The 24,039-nt window shown below is 33.9% G+C and overlaps 2 protein-coding genes across 4 annotated transcripts in view; both read left to right on the plus strand.

The window, feature by feature from the left end:
* LOC144445556 (small ribosomal subunit protein eS21-like) overlaps nucleotides 1-24,039 on the plus strand; it is a 372,415-nt gene that overhangs the window by 261,156 nt on the left and 87,220 nt on the right. The gene's annotated exons all lie outside the window — the stretch shown is intronic.
* The window catches only part of LOC144446058 (rho-associated protein kinase 2-like), a 71,911-nt gene that overhangs the window by 11,104 nt on the left and 36,768 nt on the right, over nucleotides 1-24,039 (plus strand). For all 3 annotated transcript variants that reach the window (XM_078135749.1, XM_078135750.1, XM_078135751.1), the window contains exons 2-3: nucleotides 20,795-20,876; nucleotides 23,774-23,874. In XM_078135749.1, the coding sequence (XP_077991875.1) occupies nucleotides 20,795-20,876; nucleotides 23,774-23,874 (183 nt within the window). The remainder of the gene's footprint in view (nucleotides 1-20,794; nucleotides 20,877-23,773; nucleotides 23,875-24,039) is intronic.

Genomic DNA, 24,039 nt, shown 5'->3' on the forward strand with positions numbered 1-24,039 from the left:
GATGGTGACCAATTGTCTCATATTCCTGAACTGAAAACAGAACTCCTCTATTGGAAATACATTTATGTGTGTTACTGAAACAATGTTCGTAAATCTTCCATCCTTGAAACCATGCATACATGTAATTAGTGGTAGTCTGAGTGGTACTACCAGCTGTAAATTATGGTAGTCCCATGACAAGATTTGGTAGTCTTTGGACAAGGGACTACTGTTAATTTTGAGCCCTGTGTACATGTACTGCACCTTTCCAAATAAAAAATAATGTAAGCACACATGTACCCAGGTACATGTACCTCTTACCGGTAGAGTATTAAGGGTATTAATACCATGCACAAGCCAGGTTAACAAAAAGTAGGGAATACATGTATACATGTACTCTCGTTCTATGTGACGACAATGTTCGTCTACAATGTACATGTATTTCATTGGTTCTTTTGTGTCAGAACGCTCAAAATTGCCACTTCCTTTGATTCCTTTGTTTATAATTGTTGCCATGGTATTATTATATTATTCCCCAACGATTTAAGAAAAATGTTAGGAATAATAGCTAATTATAAAATTGGACGTCAGTAAGTGTCAATAGGACAGACTAAAATTAGGCAGGATGTTGAGATAATATTACACAGACTGTTGTCCTCATTGAAATTGTAATTAATGTGAGTGTAGATAAGGTACTATGTACTATGTATTAACACCTGGTGCTTTCAGGTTTGCTGAAGATGTGTATTGAATTCAAGTACAATGATAGATCGATGAAACATTTAAATATTTCATTTTTAATCTCAATGTTAAAGGCCAATTTGAAAAAAGGATTAATATTTAGGTGAGAATTGTCTGGCAGAACTATGGTCCACAACAAAAGAATAATCCTATGTAATCCTTATGGCTAAGATAACACCAATGTGAGAACCAAGGATTGAAACTGTGGCCTTTTGCTGATAAGATAACACTAATGCAAGAATCAGGGATTGAAACCCTGGCCTTTAAATATTTTGATGAAGTATACAAAATTTTTTAGTTTAACCCCAATGCTAGATATTTCAATAGATGATTCAATTTAACTACAATTTATGTACATTTTTTTTACATGTATTTCAATGAAATATTACAATGTATTTCAATGAAATATTACAACATGTTTCAAATTTAGACGTTCCATGAAATGTAAGTATTTCAATGTAACCGTAATGTTGAATACATATATATTTAATATTGTAATATTGAAATAGTTTGATTTCAGTGCAATTATGAATATTTTAACGGAGGATATAAATATCTAACTCTAAAAAAAATGAACCTTTTTACATATCCAGTGTAAGTTGTGTAAATCCTGTACAAAACTTCAGTAAAAAGTTCCTATCTCATTTCATAGGTGGTTGATAAAAAAAAGTTAATGTGTTTCCTTTCCATCAAGTTAATTCGTTGTTCCTTTACTGTTTTGAATTCAGCTAGAATTAATTTCCAGATATTTTATTTTTACTCTGTTTCCAATATTTCATCTATTCATCAGTTTCAAATATTTCCCCTGTCAAGTTTTCATTATTGCTGTGAAATTTTCCTTCGCCAAATTTTTAAGAATCTTGTACATTATATAGGTGTTTTATTTTTATGACACATATTGTATCAACATACATATTGTATCCACAAGATGGATGGTCATAGATGTCCATAGAAAAGATTTCTTAATAAGATAACAGATGCAATATGACAGAGCTGTCGTGTCGTGATTAGTTCTCTAAATAGCTAGGGAAATTGAAGAATTATATCCGTGCCACACACCTACAGTAAAAATTTGTAATTTAATATATCTCTCAGTCAAGGGAAATAAAAATAGAGCAGAATTATTACTTTCTGATGATGTCAGTCAAATGAATAATTCATCACCAGTTTGAATGTTATTAAATTTATTGTGATGGTGTCTGGTAAGGTATACAGTGGTTTATGTATATAGTGGTACATGTATGATAGTAATCAGACATTGTAAACTGTAATGTATTCTGTTCCCACAAATGATATATGATGTCCTTATCCTGTGTTTATCATACACATAATTATATGATCTTTTTTTTTGTTGGAAAGAAAATTGATACGAAACTTGCTGGACGTTGTATTTGTTATTGTACATTTGTTATTACACTTTGTTTATACATGTACTTTGATAAGTTGCCCACATTAATTATGTCTTTGCATGAAGCTTGCCTCATTCTTGCTTACCAGAAACAAGCAAATGCATCAGTGTTTTTGATGGGTTGTATCTTGCAATGTTCAGGCTACAACTGTGAGTTTCACTCTGAGGTGACACAAAAGTAGTAAAGCTATTTAGATGGATTTTGGACCCATACACACTGAATTTTTGTACCTGACACAGATCACATACCAAAATATTAGCATAGCCTTCATTTGTTCCAATCATTTAGCAGTAACCCTGAACTTTAACCCTGGAACCCTCCCTGTAGGAAACTAAAGACACTTACATAATCAAATGGAATTTTGTGTCAGACACAAAAGATAAGTTGACTCTAAACCCCCATTGTACCTGTACCTGACCTAAATTTAACCCGGCTTAGAGTGGACATTAACTGTTCATGTTTGTTTGTTTGTTTTTTATGTTAGGTAAGGCTAGACTTGGATAATGAAACTAGCTATACTTTGCAGTTATAATTGTACATTTGGTAGAATTGCTACAGTACAAATACACACACATGTACGATGTATGAACACTGTCCCACATTTATCTTTGGCCATCTAGTTAGTATTACCGGCATTGTTGGAAAGATTGTGATCTGAACATACATGTAGTGTGATGTTGGAGTTGATAACATTTATACTAACACATTGTAATAATGGATACAACACCATTCTTGCCATCTCACAACCAGTGTGTATTATCATGTTAGTGATATAAAACTAGTGTGGCATATTATATTGTCACAGTACACATGTACTTGGTCAAACCAATAAAAACATACATTATACAATGTCCATGTACATGTACACCATCATCCCTTCCACTTCACAACCCATGTGTGTTCCGATAATTCTGTTATATTTCCTATATTTGCCATCATTCAGTGCGAAAATACTCATAACCCAAGGGTTGTACCACTTCTCACCTTTGACTCAAAGTGACAAGGCCCCTTAGGTCACTCATGTTTTCTTAGGCTGAGCAAAAGAAAATTATAGGGCAATAATATTTAAAATAATGGTGAGTAGCCGTGATATCACATGCATGTGCCATTGTAGCTGTATACATTGTACTTGGTCATTATAACTAATAAAAACATATACAATGTAAAACTCCGTTCATCCTTGGCTGTCATTGATTTCCAGTAAAAATTGCATGAAAGGTTAAATCCATTGTCTATTCAATACAAAATTAATGGCTTGGAGGTCGAGTCTCTTGACTTCAAAAAAAACAAAACTTGAAATATAATTTTCTGATATGAATCAAACGTTTGTGAGACTTTAATTGATTTGATTTGACAAGAACAAAATAATTGATAAAAATGTACTGTTTGCTAATTTAATAATAGAAATAAACTATAATTTATTACATATGTGAGATTAAGTCAAACCTGGTATTCATTTTGATTTGTGAGATGTTGAGTACACGTAGGTGATATCATTCAATATTTCATAATTTGATTTATTTGTAATGTGAAAGAGCTGTCATAATGATATACAGGTGACTTGATAACTTGATATCCGCTATAATAAGATTAGATTTTGTACGGTACATGATGAAAACTAGAAAAATATGTTTTCAATTTAATAGTGTTTTGAGAGTGGCACGGAAGTTAATTGGGATGAGAGTCAGGTTTTCACCATTATGCACAATTGGGGAATAGAATTATGGTATTATTTTATAACTACTCATCCTTTCCTTTAGATTATCATGGAAGTTAGGATATTTTTAATTTGTAACCAGTGTGACGTTTCAGCCATTTAGATGTACATGTACCTCTGATGCAGCAGTTTGTTAGTGTTGCATGTATAATGCTCCATTTGTCATACTGTATGCGGTGGTTCACACGACAAGTCTGAATTTTTTCAGCATTTTAGTGACACCAAAGTTGTCTTTTATTAGAAAGCAGATTACATTTACAAGTCATGTACCAAAATGTGGTATTCCCCTATATTAAAGTTAAACTATGCATTGATCACAAGAAAAATGTACATTTCCAACATTTCTACTCTCAACAAAAAGTTGTGTCCTGATATATAAATTAATATATGAAAAAGTCAACTGCTACAGTGCTACTGCTAGTGATGTTCTGTAATGTGGTGTTCCGCTATCTGGCACTTTGTGATTAATCACAGGAAAAACTATTTTTAGCATTGTAGTACATTATACACACCACCATCCCCATCACCCCACCACCACCATCCCTACCACCATCACCATCACCACCATCCCCATCACCACCACCATCATCCCCACCATCACCACCACCATCCCCACCACCACCACCACCACCACCACCACAACAACAACAACAACAACAACAACAACAACAACAACAATACTGTGTGTTTTAAATAGAGAGCACACTGCTAGCGATGTATCAAAGTATGGTGTTCCTCTACCCTACTGGTATACTTTGTACTGTCTCACAACACATTGATTTGTACATTTTGATAAACAACAATGACTGGTCCCTTTTAATTAGAGGACACATATTTACAAACATAGTATATAACCTTGGTTATTATGACAAGAAAACCTTGAAAACAATGGTGGGTAGTTAACAATACCTTGCTGTGGTCAGACTATTATTAGACTAACTATCACCTACTCATTGTTGAGTTTGTTTGTTGAAATAGTTGACGGTTCCCAGACATTCCTCATAGAGTTGTAGATTTAAGTATAAATTCTTGGCTTTGTTCATGTGTGTGACAAACAAACCAGACAAAAAAATTAGTCAGAGGATTTCACATCGATGTCAACTGTTTTGACATAGTTTTCCTGTGAGTAAGAGTCTAGAAATGTCCTCAGTAATGCTTGCTAGTATTGTTATTACAGTTACTAGAGGTTATACAAACATGTACCATGTACTAGCCAAGGTATTGTCTTTTATGAGAAAATACGGATAATACAATTTACATTGTATACCCTGGTTGATACATACATACATACATACATACATACATACATACATACATATACATACATACATACATAAACAATGTACATACATACATACATACATACATACATACATACATACATACAATACAATACAATACATACGTGCATGCATGCATGCATGCATACATACATACAATATACATACATATATACATACATACATACATACATACAATGTACATACATACATACATACATACATACATACATACAATGTACATACATACATACATACACACATGCACGCATGCACACACACACACACACATACATACATACATACACAGACAGATAGACAGATCATAGACAATAGACAGACATACAGATACAGACTGGGGGATCCAAACAGACATAAAACTGACAGCTGTTTTGGCAGACAGACTAAGAACAAAGAACAGAATCCTTATCAGTTCCAAAGTATGCAATTTATTTCCCATACCTTTATCTGTTTCTGTGTCATTACACACAAATATTTATGTGTATAACTTATAAGGTGTGAAATAGACATCTGTTCCAAATAGTAAATATACAACAGACTGACACAATGTCTATTCCTATTGCCATGTGACTAGCGAAAGCCCACAAAGTACACAAAGCAATATGGTGGTACATTGTTTGACAGACAATAGGTGAAACTTTGTTAAAGTCCTAACATACTATTTTGGACACACCTCACCAGTGTGCCATTTAATGATAGCCAAATTTTGTTGTTGTGAGTCAAAATGAGAAAACTGGGATTTCTTGTGAATGTGAGTTACCACATAGTAAAAGATAGGGAACACTAAATGTTGGTGCATCACTAGAAATTGTGTGCATCAGTGGCACATCAAAGTGGCTTAAAGGACACACTGCACCTCACAATTACTGTAATATTTTTTATGTTTTAGAGAGCTGTTATTCTTTGGAGCAATGTTTTCCACATATTTGTATCTAGTGAAATGTGTTAAATTTACATATTAAATCATAGATATTTACATGACAAAGTGAAATGATTCAAAAATGATTTACATAACAAAGGCAGATATTTTACATAACAGAGGTGCAAACCTTTATATAATATACTGAAAAAAAATTATCAGGGATATTAGAGTGATAAGAAGCCGGGATAAGAAGTCCCTCTGTTAGTATTTTGCCAAATTATTCAGTGTCTTGAAAATGTTGCAATCACATTGCCAAATGACATTTCTCTGGAAAGTCCAGAAATCTTCATTGTACGTGTATTTTTACACACAACTTTGACAACATTTTGAAATTTTCTGTCACATTTGGTACTCTAAATGACGTAGTTTAACTAGTCATGGAGGGGTCTATTTTGTAAACGTCAAAGTAGCTGGGCAAATTGTTGGTGTTAACCGGATCGGCATTCCATTAGCTGTATGTAATATCTAGCTGTAATATGTATACTTTGACATAGTCATTAAAAAGGTGTCACACTGATACAGTGTTGTATTTAGAGTGCCTGGATTTACAGGGAGAGGTGAAGACCCTGTAATGTAATCATTTAGTAATGTCACACATACATGTACATGTGTGGTCAATGTGTACCAGGTTGTTTACATCACAGCTGAGATCGCCTACATTTTAATTTTAATTTTTCTGCTGGACAGGATCAATATAACCTCTGTCTCTAAACGTTTCAAGTTAAAAACCAGGAAAAGAGCAACTGACATGTCTGCATACACTATTATTATTGCTAAAGTTGGAGAACCTCGGTGACAGAAAGGGGGAAATAATAATAATAAATTTTGTTCATACAAAAAAATTTGGAAATTTGTTAAATGGTCACCACAAGAGCAGTAACGGGTCGGGTGTAGTGTTAAAGGAGCAGGAGGAAACTGGAGTACCTGGGGGAAAACCTTTAAAATGTGTTCTGCAGGGTCAAACTGATCATCACCCTTCTTACATACAGACCTGGTTAAATTTTAATCAGATCCACTTGATCGTTGGCAGGTTCGAACCCAGACTGCAGAGGTATGTGAGAGGCGTGCGAGTTAACAGCTCCACGACCAACAACCCTTCAAGGTGTAGAGTTTCCCCATACAGTCTACCATAATTTTGTTTGGGAACCCTGGTAAAATTACTGGGGAACCCGGTAGATTTTACCTGCTTACCAACAAAAACATTGGCATAGTTGATGTTTTGATACAGTTTTGCATAAAATGTAATAACTTTTAATTGGTTTAGAAATGATAAGGTTTGATATCCTTAGGGAGAAAATATATAAATTATGATATCAGCATAGAGATAACTTCTTGGTAATTTTGCTGTTTATTCTCAGGTTTTGCCAGATGTGAAATATCTAAGTTATTCTCTTTTTGTGAAAATAACAGTAGTGAAGTTTTGTAGAGCAAACTTATCCTGTCCTTGTTTGTAAATACTAAATTATGAGAAGTACTTTGATAAAACTGTTATTTGTTTGCCATAAGCCCTTATGCTGTGTATCAAAGAATTTCATGAAAGTGCTCAGTTTAAAGTGGCCATATGGATTAGAATTGGGTAATTATTTTGGATTTTTAATTGATAAAACAACATTATTATATTTTTCTACTTGAAAAAAGAATGTGAAATAAATACACCAAGTCCTTGTTTTTACATGTAATGATGTATATACAATGTAGATTTGCCCCTATGTACCTTGTACCATAATTTTGGAGGGGATTGGTCGAACCCCAGTATATTACATTGACATTGTACATTTTTGTACCTGATGGGCAACTCAGATAGATTTCTTTGGCATGTGGTAAAACATATGTGCGTATCTTGTACATTAGTTATGGTAACTAAGGAACCCTCAGTAATTTGAGTATTAAAATTATCTGGGCAACTCGCGATAATTAGAGAGAAACCCTAGTAAATTACCTGTGCTACTCAGATACATTTCTTGTAGAATATGGTAAAATACATAGATTTGAACACCTTGTGCATTAATTTTGGTAAGAAATCCTAGTGAATTACCTGGCCAACGCTGGTACAAATGTAGATTGTACTTCCTGTGCCCTTATTACAAACACTATCTGATACAATGTACCTTGGTTCAGAAACCGTAGCAAAGAAAGTAGTAATTGTTAAAAATCCTTGTCACTGGTCATAATCCAGCTATTTCAAATAATGAAGGTTGAATGTTTAGGTTTTACCTTGGAACAGGTAAGACTGCATACTTGATGTGGTATTATTAGGCAGGAAATAAGTCAAGTGAAAAATTAGGGAGTGTCAATGCTAGGTGTTACTATTATCACTATGTGTACAATGAATGTGTGAAGTAAGTACATGTACATCATGTATACACCAGCTATGGCAAAAGGAAGGCTTGATGATTTCTCACAAAATTGAATATAGAAAAAAAATGTTTATGAAATATATACATGTATGTCATGTATTGTCATGGAAATTTACTTCATTGGTTGTAATGTGTGTGTGTGTGTGTGTGTGTCAGTGTCTGTGTGTGTGTCAGTGTCTGTGTGTGTGTGTCAGTGTCTGTGTGTGTGTCAGTGTCTGTGTGTGTGTGTCAGTGTCTGTGTGTGTGTCAGTGTCTGTGTGTTTGTCTGTGTCTGTGTCTGTGTGTTTGTCTGTGTCTGTGTCTGTGTATAGACAATCTCAATTTAATAGTTGTTGTCTGAAGATCGCAACAGAAGTGTGAAACTCCAAGTAATGACTTATAACATCCTGATTCCTTTGCTTACGTCTATCATGCTCTGCTACTAAATATTGCATTGAGCACTGTTCTTTCCACTGAAACACTTTTATCAATATATAATTTTTATAAACTCCTTTTATCAGGAAGAAAATCAAGATGGTGAGATTTTGCATGATTTTAGGAAGATTAACATGAAATTTAGTTTAGGTGTAAAATTGTAATACTGATCTGAAGTTGTTCAGAAAACTACCAGGGACTTAAAGAAAAATTATTTTATAAGTATGAAATCCATTATTGACTTGTGGAGTCATGATGGTTGAATGGTTAGAGTGGCTGGCTTGGAATCTGCAGGTTGCAGTTTCGAGCCCCATCAATGCCGTTTGTTTCCCAGAGTGGTTGAAGTTCTTGGGCAAGATTTGAACCACGACTGTGCCTCAGTCAACCCAGCTGTATAATTGGGGACCTGGTAGGATAGAGGTTGTAATGTGAATGCTTTAATCCTATGTGCTTATAAAGGCTGCAATGTATTGTATGCTTCCCAGGGAGTTGAGGAAGTATAAAGGGCTGTTGTACCACTATAGATCCATGCCAGGGGTAATAATTGTAAAGCACTGAGCACCCAGACATTGCCTGGTGTTTGCCTCTAGAAATATTCAGTTTTCCTCCTTCAGACTCTTAATTAAAAAAAAACATTTTGAGGAATAGTATGTACTTGTTGAAATAATCCATTTAGGATAAGCTCCACGGAATACAATTCTTCAATTTTGTTTGTTTAAATAATTAATTTACACTGCTTTGGAGAAGGGAATACTTCCGTTAAACTCGTTGAAATGTTTTCATTTGGTGAAATAATTGATTTACACTGCTTCAGAGAATGAAATACTTTAGTTTTAAACTCCTTGAAATGATTAATTAGACTGTTAGCTGAGTAGGGTACTTCAGTTTGGCTGCTTGAAGTAATATTCAATTAAACTGAAATGAGATAGTGAATTGGTAATAGTAAAACTGTTAATTGAATTGATGAACAGCTAAGTAAACCTCTCAGTGCTCTAAACTCTAGGAGTACAGTGTGTCCGCTTTGCACGTTTGACATTTGTTTTATTCACATTGTAGAGTAGATTTCTATAACTATGCAAGCTCACGTCATCCTGTACTGAAGAAACTATCAAGACCTTGTACAATGTAGCTGTAGTTACAGAGATTTTCCTCTGCATTCTGCTGGTGAAATTTCAATCAAACCTAAATTAACAGAGTTGTAGGAAGAAAGAAGAGCATTTTTAGCACAGTTGAGATTTAGTGAATTAATAGTGATACTGTGTATATTACATGTACGTTTCCCACAAACTGCTATACTAGTGTTACAATCAATGCCAAGCTGTTAATTTAGCAACACCCCAATAGTTGTTATCAGCAGTGTGCCCTCTAAGCCAATTTGATACACCACTGACACACACAATTTCTAGTGATGCACCAAAATTTGGTGTTCCCCAATCTCTTACTGTGTGATGACTCACAAGAAATGACAGTTTTTATCATTTTGACTCACAACAAAACTTGGCTATCATTAGAGGGCACACTGGTTATCAGCATGCGCGTTCTGTACAAATTTACCAACAATTTTAGAATGCTTTTCAAGAAATAAAGCCATTTCCATAAACTGGAGGTTCTAATTACTCGCAATTTCAGAGAAACTGCAGGGATGGTTGATCAGAATTGAAAAATTAATAAACGGGGTAAAAGGAACTAGTAATCATTCATTTGAAATGTTCATATGTCATGCTGATATTATAAACATTTACGGATCATTTAATTTTTAATGTAGTCAATTTATAAATTACGATGTAATATTTATCAGGTAGTGATATATTTAGATGTTATACCCCAATAGTTTTCTTTCGTTCAGCCAAGGAAAATATGAGTGTTCTAAGGATGCTTTGTCTCTACGATTTGCTGAGACGAGTAGTGACAAAACTGTATTTTCCTGATAAATGAAGAAAAGTATTGGAGAATAACATATTTATACCAGCTCCAGTAATATCAAAGAAAAATCGAGGAAAGTAATGGCAATTTGAACGTTTTGACTATTTCGAACACAGCAAAACAATGATGTAGACACACTTTGTTGTGATGTAGAACAACCAGAGTATAAATTCCATATATTTTGTTCAGCTTGGCATGTACATGGTATAATTAGATACTGTTCCCCCAAGATTTTTCTTCATGTAGCGAGAAAATATTCGTGACCTAAGGATTGTCACTACACGTGTCCTACAAGGCCCCTTAGGTCACTTGTATTTTCCTTGAGGTGAACCAAGGAGGTGAAGGAAAGATTTGATTGATGATGGATGGTGGTCATTTTGACAAGTCACAGTTCAAAAATTGAACTTTGAACTTTCAAGGTGACCATCACCTACTGATGATGAAGTTCATTGTATTGAAGTAAGGCATTGTAAATTATGGTGTACTTAAGTATTTAGGATATTAAATGAGGTACATCAATGCATATTAACGCCATGGCTCCTTTTGTGGTGATGACATTATAGTCATTACACAACTCTTTTATCTTCATATATACCCACATTCACACTCAAACCAGGTCACATTGATTGGTTGTCAAGGGAAGCATGGTTCTGTGATAAGGGTTACACATGTTTACAGTACATTTGTATGTATAGGATGAGTGTGATTATTATTATGAAAATTATTAAAAACTTAACAAAGTTGAAAATTTATAAGTACCAGTACATGTATGGTATTTAGTAGTCAATCATAATTGTAAATTATGTTTTACAAAGGGGAATAAAACTAAATTTATTAATAATATAAAGTTTTGAAGTAATGCTACTCGTAATCCATAAGTTCTCTTTAAAAATGTCTCAGCCTTGCCATTAGGTTGGTTAAAAGTCATTGAAAAACTGAACACATCTACGGTGATGGAGAGAATGACATTAAAACGATGTCGGGATTGAAAAAGAGGTAGTAAAACCGAATGTTGATTTCACCCCAGAGAACAGAGTGATTTTCAGAATTGAAGTAATAAAGAGTTTGACAGTTGTACAAATGGTAACATTTATGAGTTAAGACAAAAGAAAGTACCATGATTTATTATCACAGCTATTTCATTAAACTTGGTTTTAAATTGGTACAAATGATGAATTATTTGCTGCGATCCTCCACAGGGAGTCATTTCATCTCTGTATATAAAGTTAAATTTGCAACTCAATGAATAAGGTGATTGCTAAAGTTATTGGAGGTAGTGAAACGGTGCACAGAAATGATGGAATGTGGAATCCTTAAGGAGCGTAGCTAATCCTTAAGGAGGGTAGCTGCAATTGAGTAATCCATATCTTTATTGGCGCGTTTCTCTCCAAGTAATTATGTAAATAAAAACTTGTTTGCAAACATGTACAACTTGTATAGTACCTGTCACTTCCTAGTATAACAACACCAAACTGCAAGAATTGGTTGTAAATCATGGATGGCATTTACTCATACATGTATATTGCCTTACTCAGTAGTGTGCTGGTAGATAAGATATGTTGTTTAGTCCTAATGGACCCACTCTTCTTTAGTTGATAGTGTGGCATGACACATCGTATCTCACAGACTACATTGTAAGTGCGTCAGTCACATCGAAGGAAAGTTGTCGGTCTTGTCACGTTGAAGGAAAGTTGTCTGTCCTCTTAATAGACTTTATGTTATATCACTATACATGTGTACTGTCAGTACAAATCAATGTACGTTAGCCAAACAAAAAGTTGTAATAGGAAACTTGCAATCTAGACTGGGCATGCTCGGACGCAAAGGACTATGGGATTATCTGTGGTTATCGTAATAGCTAATCTGGAGCTACTGATAAAATAAACCTCCCACAATTGTCAGGGTAACTATGAATTGATCATTTGTGGTTACAAACAATGTATCAACATTACATTGTTTACAATACTAATTGATTAGTATTTATTATCACATTTCCCATAATGCAACATTCAACATGGCGGGTTTGCAAGAGGTACGACCAGATAACGATGCATGTATCTCGACAGTACAACAAACAGGCTAAAGTAATTATGTATTTGTAAAACCATAATGAAATGCCTGGACAGTGGACACAGATTTTGTTTTTACTAACAAACAGATCTGGTCATTTCAGGACGTGGTACTAGTCTAAGCAGTCAATGTTCCAAAAAATCCTCGCAAGACATTTCTTTCACTGTTAGTTCAGTAGCAGCCTTCCCTCTGTAGGTTTAGTTTTCAGAATCTACAGTTGGTATAGCCTTTCTCTGTTGAAAGGAACTCAGAAATGATTTGTTCGTGAGTACAGCACAAGACTATAAGATATGTCATGTCGTGAGAAGAGTTGACCGATGTGTGAGGGCGCCCTATCATGGCATACCTTACAGACTAGAGTAGCACCAAATCTATCGACATCAATCTTAGGCATTTATTTAGCATATGACATCAACTGCAAAAATTCTACCCAGAAATTAAATTCCAGTATGCTTCAACATATCGGGAAAAAAATACTCATATAACATAAGGCCAAAAAAGATAAATATTTCTTGTCAGCGTGCACATCACTGAAATACCCCCGCGTTGGTCTTTTTTTCTCTAGATCCAGGGGAAACACAAAAATAATCCTCCCTACTTCAGTGAAGACAACTGCAGAGCCAGCCATGAACAAGTAAATGACATCTGCCCCACATACACACTTGCTCTAAAATAAAGTTGTACTAAATAAAAAGAACAGTAACTGCCATAAATGGTAGACTGAGTGACAGGTTTGTTGAGAATCAAAAAAAAAAAAAAAGTATTGCGTCATTGCACCATTTTAGACAAACTGTCCTGACCAGAAACAATTCTTTTTTTTTTGGCCTAAGCAGCAAAAATTCAAAGCAGAAATGAAAAGTTAATTAGATATCAAAAATTTCTAAAAATACGCTAGAAGGCCTTAGGCTGTTAACATACTCATGTAAATCTGATATCCTTCATATTAATATATACATATTTGATACTGTCATATGAAAAGAACATTATAGAAAAAACAGAGCTAAACTACGCCAACTTTCACTTGACATGTCACACATTTTATATGCATGCGTACACTCTGTAATCAAATATCAGAAAATTATTTTCTCATCGTGAAAAGTGTATGATTGATGGAGAAAGATGATAACCATTACTAAACCATGTCCACGATCCTGATAAATGTTTCTCCACCTGTAAAAAAAAGTGTAAAAGAGAAAGAAAAAAAGCCATTTAAGAAAAAATATTAAAACACTGTACAACTACAAGTATGATACAGTACAGATCAAGGTATGCTTCCTGACTGGGCTGCATGTACATAAAGTGTCACAATCTGAGTTGATTTATGACAAATTAAAATTGAAAAATTTGCAAAAATATGCGTTTAAACTTTTCTAGTGCGATGTTAATGTTGATGGATACCTTCTATGACATTACAATATGTGTTCTGGCATTGTTAGAACTGTTGATTGCACATACATGTAGGAGGAATTTCCTGTATATTTTTTGATACATATATTACGTTATTGGATTGTTCGTAAGTTACCAGGTTTGAGTTCAGTCAATTACAAGTGATGGTTAAGTATACATCAGTAAGTAGAATACTTTGAGTACCTTTTAATATGCAGAAAAATTACATCTCCCCCCTGCCCCCAACATGTAAACTCAGCTTGTTGCCCTGTGGTAACATTGGGTTTGGACTAACATCTCACCAGTGTGTGTTAGCCATTGAAAGGATTAGTGTCTGCACCAGCCTTATGTTAACACCCGGTATGCTTAAAGTGTTAACACTCCGCTAACCACCGGCAAGCAAAACAAAAACGCATGCTTACACTATAATACTTTACAATTCTGAAAGTAAAGTCATGCCACTATCAGAACATACAATTCAAGTTTCAGATATTCTTTCTGACTGAAACTTTCAAATTTTAGTTTTACCTGATTGTGTAGACATGTAGTGAAACAATAACAAGTACATTTACTAATACAATCATATTTTCAGTACCTGTACATGTAGCTTGATGTATCAGATCTGCTTAGCGCTTAATAGATAAAATGTAACATTGGTATTTCCCCATGTTATTTCCATGTAGTCTAGTGCTATCTGTAGCAATGCATTGAATCTCAAGATGTCACTTTGGATGATTCGATACCACAGATTACACTGGACTACATGTTATTAAACTACATGATAAAGACGAAACAGAGGAGTTAAGATAAAATGTTACCACATATTTAAATACATTACCTGATAATGATACTTTGGTCTGATCTGGTAACATGTACATTGTACATGTACATGTATATACATTTGTATCCTGCCAGACATTGGACATGATTGGTAGTTACATTGTACATGTAATAAAAACCTATATCTTTTCTCCATATGAACAGTTCTGAAACGTTAGAATGCATGTACAAATGTAAACGTACATGTACCTACAGACATTGACATTAAAAATAAAAAGATCCTATCCCTTTTCTGAAGTTATTCACAAAATAGATTGACTTTGTTAAGTTACTGTATCCAGCTTGCAGTATAATGCTGTAAACAGAGATAGCTTTTTGCCACTTCAAAAGTTTGTGGCTTTACAGTTTTCAGTTCCCAAAGACTAATATTTACAAATTTCTATGTCTGATATACTGCATTTATATACAGGAAGGCATTTTAGACTTTGCTTATTGTCATGTTTTTATTTTCCAGCAAACTAAGCAAAGATAAGTTTGTAGTAGAAGTTTGCATGTTGCAATAAATAACCGATGGGTTACGAGTTGTGAAAGTCAAATTTTATTATGTGCCATTTGAAATGTGTAAACTGCATGTAGTATGTACATGTATTTGTATGTATATGTGTTAAACTTGCTGGCATTATTACAGCAACTATGCCTGTCTGTCCTAAATACCACATCTTCTACGAAATATGCCAGGAACGGCATCTTAACTAAGCAGTATTAGATATCAGATCGTTGTACCATTTAAACAACACATTCATCACTGCCACTTTTGTGAACTTAACATTCCTTGCTAGAAAAGTTACAGGCATGAAATACTTGGCGAGATTTGTGAAAATATAATATGACTCTCATCACAAGATTGTTTTATAACAAAGTGTAGAGACATTTGTAGCGACTCGTATTTCTTTTCACGGTGCAATACATCATGTATTTGTCACTGTATGCTCATTTAGATTTGTACTGACAGTTGTAACATACAAATGTACATGCATACATACATGTACATACACACACATATACATACATACATACATACATACATACATACATACAAAGGTACATACATACATACATACATACATACATACATACATACATATATGTACATACATACATACATACATACATACATACATACATACATACATACATACATACATACATACATACATACAAATGTACATGCATACATACATGTACATACACACACATATACATACAAATGTACATACATACATACATACATACATACATACATACATGTACATACATACATACATGTACATACATACATACATACATACATACATACATACATACATACATACATGTACATACATACATACATACATACATACACACATACATACATACATACATACATACATACATACATACATACATACACATACATGTACCTTTATGTATATACATACACAGACAGACAGACAGACACATTCACACACACACATACACATACATGTACTTACACATACACTTTTATACACACACTTTTATATATATGTTACATCATACAATACATGTACATGAAGGTATTGATTTTAAGTATAAGGCAATAGGTCTCTTCCCTGGCAACACCTCCATATTGAGGTCAAAGGGTCAACAGGAACAGGAAGTAAACTACCATACTTGATACAATGAAACAACTTGAGACAAAGAACAAGTATTTACTAGACGTCATTAGACTAATTTTAGACACCAGAAAATCTTTAATTTCTACTGAGATATTCCCTTTAAATTTTAATGAAGAATTCTTATGATTTATACTACGTAATATCATTCCATCACTTTTTATAAAAACCAAGTTATGAAGTTAGTTAACAATGCCTAATTAAATGTCAAAGGAGATTTAAAACCTTGAGGAGAAATTCCAAAGATGGCTCCCAGGAGACATAATGATGAGTCAGCAATTGATGAAGCACAGCTACTGCATTCCTTTTATTTAATGACACATATTGTAGCTTTTATTGATGTTAAATGCAAGCATTTATATCTGAAATGAAAGACCCTGGATCTTGTCGTGGAGTAACTATTGGCTAACAAGGCCTGTAATGTATACAATGTATACTACATGTACCATGGCACTGACAGGAGTAGGGCTACATGTATGCAAGACTTGTCATCAAAATAGTTGGCATTAGATAGAAGAATCAACTATCCATTTCAATTTGTCATGTTTTTCCTTCTGTTTATCTATTGTTTTGTTTTGTTTTGAAGTCAGACATTTCAATTTCAATAATTTGTTTATTCTGTTTTGTATCTTCTTTTATGGTTCTTTCTACATGTATCTTTTTGGAGCGGATTGTTTATGGAGTGTAGTGTGTGTGTGTGTGTGTGTGTGTGTGTGTGTGTGTATGTGCACGTGCGTGCGTACCTGCATGCCTACATATGTACATGTGTGTATGAGCGAGTGTGCACACACCTGTACATACGTGTATATGTGTGTGTGTGTGTGGGGGGGGGGGGGTGATTAGGCGTGTCAACTACATGTACATGTATACATGTATGTATGTACATGTATGCATTACAAATGTTCATGTGCATTAATTTTCAAAGGTTTTAAAAACAAGAGTACTCTAGTCTGCATAAATAATAGGTAATTTCATTCCTGGCCATGAAACATTAATGTAATCATGTTACCTAAATACTAAAGTTACTTATCCTTGAATTTTTTAGTGCCCTTTTGACTGTACATTTGTGTGTGATAATAAAACAGAAACACATGAATTGTAACTGCTGTGTTTTCATGAGCGCCCAAGAGAAGGAAATGTCTTTTGTACATGTACTTGCATGAACACCCAGGCAGCTACATTTTTTGTACATGTATACTTATGTGGCTATTCCTGTATTTACAATGTTGACAGCACAGAATACAATATTGGTGTCATTAATTACAGGGTATAGTTAAAGTTTTCATCCAATTAATAGAAAGCAATTGAAGTGTAAAACGAGGCAAATGATTGATTGTTGGTTTTTAGGCAAGTAATTATCCTGTATATTGTACAAGATAACAGTCATCACTACAGTGTACAGTGTAACATACATGTACAGTAACATCAACACAGTTCTACATTGTACATGTATGCCTCTATTCCCAGGACAATCAGGGGTATCATATTGAACAAGAATAAATGAAAAAACAGTGTGATAAAATATTGAATAAAATACTTTCTACTAGCAGTACCCCCCCCCCCTCCCTCCCCTCATCATCCCACCATTGTTCCACCATTACACATTAAGCACACAAAATTATATGCTCTATGTACTTGCAGTAATGTAATAATCCTTCTATGCATGCATGCATGTATGTATGTATGTATGTATGTGTGTGTTTGCGTGCATGCATGCATGCGTGTGTGTGTATGTATGTAACATGTATAAATGTGTGTGTGTGTGTGTGTGTGTATGTGTGTGTAGCTTAGTACTATACTACATGTAATGATGTATATTAATATTTGGTATATTCAAAGCACACAAAATATACTTTGAGGAAATTCATTTTTTAAACCACAGATGACAGGAATGTTGTCTGTATTATTACAATTAAACAGTGAAAAATATTGAAAATAATGATATTGTGACATGACAGTTGATATTATATTAACCTTATTCAAAAATTTCAAAAATTTTTTTTTTGAAAGAGAAGTGACCATATGATGGATGTACTGAAAATGTAGACAGCAATGTCTCCAGTTACTGTACTGTGTTAGAATAGATTGGATATAGTCGGTCCGTGCCAAGCCCCGGTAGCATTGTCTACAAACATTTCAACAATGTTGACCAATGAATAGTTGTAGTAGTATGCCGTTGTATGGTATTACACAGTGTTGAAAACATGTAATGTCTGACTTCAGTATGAATTTCCACACATTGATAATTTCTCTGCCCCTTGTAAGCAGGTCCTGAGATTGAAATACAGTCTGATGGCTGTTTGAGTCAATATTGAAATTGTGTATTTTCAGTAATTATGTGTACATTTTGTGTTGAAATAAGTCCATGTATAATGTAGAACTACTGTAGTGACATATATCGTTGTGTACTAACCCAGATATAGTATAATACTTAAAAGTTTATTGACATTTCAAGTGAAATGAAAGGCTTTAGAGTGATTGCACCAAGGTAGGGGTCTCACGGGGTCTTTTTAGAGTAGTCGGTTGCACCCAATAATTTCTTTTTAAATAAAGAAGAATATAAGTTAAAGTAGCATGATAATATATTCTTTTGTTATGCAAATTTCCAACTTTCTACCATATTTTACTTTATGTTGGTCATTGAGAAGGGAAATGGGTAGCAACAGGGCTAAATTACAGTCTCCCTTTAACTGTACATGTACATACAGTTCAGGTAAACCTTTGTCAACAAGGTTTTAAGTATAGAATACATTTTACCAAGTTACTGCCCAAAAAGTACTAAAACGTTGGTAATGTTGCAGAATGGAATTTATAGACATCTTTTGTATCTCTTCATGTGTATTTATACTGCAAGCTCTTCAGTACACACATAAATTCTGCAATTTCATCAGAATTTGCAAATTGCGTGATTTTGATAGTTTTTTACCTTCTGAGTAATAATGAGTTCAAATCCTAATGACTTCACTTTGGATACTCAGCTAAAATGCAAGTTTTATTTGTCATGATTTGTTTCGCCATGAGGATGACCATATTTGTTTGATCTTTCTCATTACTTTTCCATGGCAACTGAGTTGGTCGGTCGATTTGATGTCGGACCTGAAAACTTGGGTCTGTCGGGTAATGAGAAAGATTTAAAAAAAAAGGTCACCCTGAGAGGGAATGAAGAATTCTGACTGTATTTTAATGAGAAATTGAAACTCTGAAAGTCTGAGAATTTGGTTATCATTCAGTGCTTGAAATATTATCATCTCACCTTTTGTGACCTAATTGGATGTTTATGTTTTATAATTGTTTCTCTCTCTCTGATACATTTCCGCTACATTAAAACTTCCTGCTTACAAATAATATCAGGAAGGCTAACAGACAAAATCAGACATGTAGGTCTGGAGAGAAAGAATATCTGAAAATATAAATCACAATAAAATGTAAAATGGAGTGTACTGAAAAGTGTGAAAACTGGGGGGAGTGTTTGAAGTTATTACAAGGTTGCCACTGATTGGATAACATGCATGTTGTGTACATGTACATGTATACATGTACTTTTTCACTCATCATCAATACAGCCAACATGTGCATCTTTCCTTTGTTTTCTAACCAATCAGAATGAACCTTATAAGGTGCTTCAGTTTGAAAAATAATCAAATCTTTTCTTGTAACCAATCAGAATGAACCTTATGAAGAACTTCAGTTTGAAAACTAATCAAATCTTTTCTTGTAACCAATCAGAATGAACCTTATGAAGTACTTTAGTTTGAAAACTAATCAACTCTTTTCTTGTAACCAATCAGAATGAACCTTATGAAGTACTTCAGTTTGAAAACTAATCAAATCTTTTCTTGTAACCAATCAGAATGAACCTTATGAAGTACTTCAGTTTGAAAGCTAATCAAATCTTTTCTTGTAACCAATCAGAATGAACCTTATGAAGTACTTCAGTTTGAAAGCTAATCAAATCTTTTCTTGTAACCAATCAGAATGAACCTTATGAAGTACTTCAGTTTGAAAGCTAATCAAATCTTTTCTTGTAACCAATCAGAATGAACCTTATGAAGTACTTCAGTTTGAAAACTAATCAAATCTTTTCTTGTATATTTACAGGATTCTATATCAGCATTGGTCTATGATTGTGATCTACCTGCACTTAGACGTAATAAAAATGTGGACAACTTTCTTAGTAGATGTAAGTATACCAACCTATAGTGTATGATAATAATACAGATGTGGTAAATTTGCATGACAAGAGAATATTTTTATGTTAATTACTACGGTATTGTTTTCAACAAATCTTAGGATGGAACGTATTTATCTGTCAGTAGAGGACTAGGTAGAACTTTTAGTTCAACATGTGAGAAGATGCTTATACAGATTACTTACATTTAGTAATTAATGTGTATTATAAAGCTGCACTAGCTGCAACGGGAATGTTTTTGAAACTTTTATTAGATATAATAACTTAGTTATAATATTGTAGACCCAGCACAGTATTGAATCACCTGTGGGTAAATGTATCTGTACAACAGTACACATAGTATTGTGCAAAATAAGTCAAATTGAGTTTTGGGTCCGCACCTAAAAATCAATTCCCCAGTGAATCACGATGTCAACTTATTACTATACAACTTAGAGATAAAATAGACGTCTAATTGACATGTACAGATATGGAATTGTTCTTATTTTAAGAATTTTCAGTCAATACATTGTTGGATGTCTGATTGAAAAATTAATATCCCAGTTACAGCTGGTGTAGGTTTAAGAAGAATTGTGTTCAATGCAGTGGGCAAATGTACCGGAATAGGAAAATAACTGATGTATATGTATATTCAGTATGTCACAAGTGAAAACCATTGACTCTACATGTATGGCCACTAGTCCGCCATCTAGTGACAAACAAATATTTTGCAATTAAATAAATGGTCAAAATCATGAAAGATGAGTTTTCTTCCAAATCACCCACCACCACCTAACCTTGTAAATGATACAGGAAGACTAAATAGTTGATGGGGTACAAGAAATTGCTGAGTCGGCGGTATGTCAAGTTGGCTTAATAGTTAGAGGGCATTGTATTGGTGTATGTGATAAGTATACTGACCTGTGTGTGTACATTACACAGGGTTGAATAACAACTTTACCCCCAGTAAAAATACTCAAGCTTACTAGGCAGTAGGTAAACAGGTTTTTATCCTGTAAATACTACAGACATACCTCAGCAGACATATATCCACTTTATAGTAGTACATGTAAGTACCCCCTAGTCTAGTGCTATCCCTCATTGAATCATCTCTCATTTGATTCCATACCACGTTGGCGTCCAGACTACAATACTTCAGGATACCAGGGATTACAAAATAAGTCTCACATATGTTGTCCAAAGTTCAAGCCATGATTTCATCCTTGCTATTTTTATGATAGGTAATGCTCTTCAGTGTTTTTGCTAAGGTTTGGGAACCCCGGTAACAGAAAGGGGGAAAGAGGTAAAACTGGTAGTGCTTCCCATGCATGTATCATAGTTTAGGTGGGGAACCTCGGTAAAATGATGTGGGAACCTCGGTAGATTTTACCTACTTACCGCCCTTAAATAAAACACTGCTCTTAGTTACTGAACCTCTCAAGGTAATTTACCAGGGCTCCCACCCCAAATTCTTCTTGAACGTGCAAATGTTACATTTTTATTAAAATCGCCCCTCGCCTTCCCTCCCTCCCCACTCTGAATGTGAAGTACTAAATCTGAATATAAAAATATACATTTCTTTGTTTCAACTGCTGACCAATGGTATTACGCTAAAAGTATGATTTTTTCATTGTTAAAAATTACGTATTCGGTATCGTAGATTCCATATTGTGTGAATTCAGCACAGATATTTACGAGACATCCTTTGTATTGTTAATAAACTATGCAGGAATGTCCTAATGAGAATATAATCATTGAACTGGTTGCTCAGTTAATGGCCACCTCTACCATTAAAACGGCATGTATTCTATACCAAATGAGGTGCTGTAAACATATTGATGAGACTGTTCACCTTTTGAGTTCTTCTAATGTGAAACCATGGCAACTTAACCTAGATGCATGTGCAATGGTTGCCATAGCAACTCGTATATATTTACAGAGTGAAAGTAAATGACCAAGGATATTCATATTTATAAAATCTCAACTATTTGTGGAGATCCTGTGTCACTGATAATGTACATTTAGTTTTTGTTATTTCAAAAATTTGAACTGAAAATATAATAAAAAACAGATTATTAGTAAATTAATAAATAGTTCAATTTCAAATTTTACCAAATGATAACATTTTGAAAAGAAAACTCAAATGTCTAGAAATAGTTGTCTGTTTCTTGTGAAGAATGCCCTTAACTTCTCACTGGACCATGTCATCTGAGGTACCCTCCAGTGAGGGTTTGCTATTAATATTATTGAGGTTTCATATTTCACCATTTGAGGGCACCCTTCCAAAAATGTTATTATAAAGGTATCAATTTTCTGTCACACAAGAGTGTGAAATTGCAGATTTATCAGCAAATTCCAGTTGTCAAGATGTGTGACCAAGTGCTTCTTTTTTCTTTCTTTTTTTTTTGTATTTTTGCAAGGGTAATTGAAAAAACCATGTAAACAGACATCGCCTCATTAGTCAGACAAACGACCTTGTCTGGGAGAAGGCAATCACTCAGTTAAAGTATATAATGAGAGTGACTGCTGACATGTAAACTAATACAACTACTGCACTGAACAAAATTAAAAAAGAGAGAAAAGAATTTAATGTTAATTTTGAATTAATATAAATGTATAACTTTATTGCCATTTGCGTAAAAATGCATTGGAAATTGGCTTTCCACTCATAAAATGAGGTGAATAAAATTGAAAACTAAAGATTGGAAAGAAAACAACAGTTGAATAAAACATTGGAAAGAAAAATGCAAGTGGAATGTAAAAGCAAGATGTAACACATCAAATGATTTAAAATATACATGATGCTATAGAAACAAATAACATGAAACTAAAACAAACGAATATGCTCACTAGTTAGGAATTCAAATCATGTTTGGAATCAAAATAAAAACTACTCTTTATCTTTTCAGATGAATCTATTGCCAATGAAATCAATCATACCAGGTTAGGGCCTAAAGACTTTGAGATTGTCAAGGTCATAGGTCGGGGTGCTTTTGGAGAAGTTCAACTGGTAAGTAAAAACTGGATATCTCTTGATAAATGAAATGTAAGTGGACAATTGATAATTTTACAATTATGGCAAATTATCTTCAGAATTATAATCACATTAATGACAGAATTTACAGCTATATTTTGTAAGAAGGCTAAGAGCCTATGAACTTAAAATGTAATAAAA

This window comes from Glandiceps talaboti, chromosome 14 (assembly GCF_964340395.1).
Source record: "Glandiceps talaboti chromosome 14, keGlaTala1.1, whole genome shotgun sequence".
NCBI classification, from domain to species: Eukaryota; Metazoa; Hemichordata; class Enteropneusta; family Spengelidae; genus Glandiceps; species Glandiceps talaboti.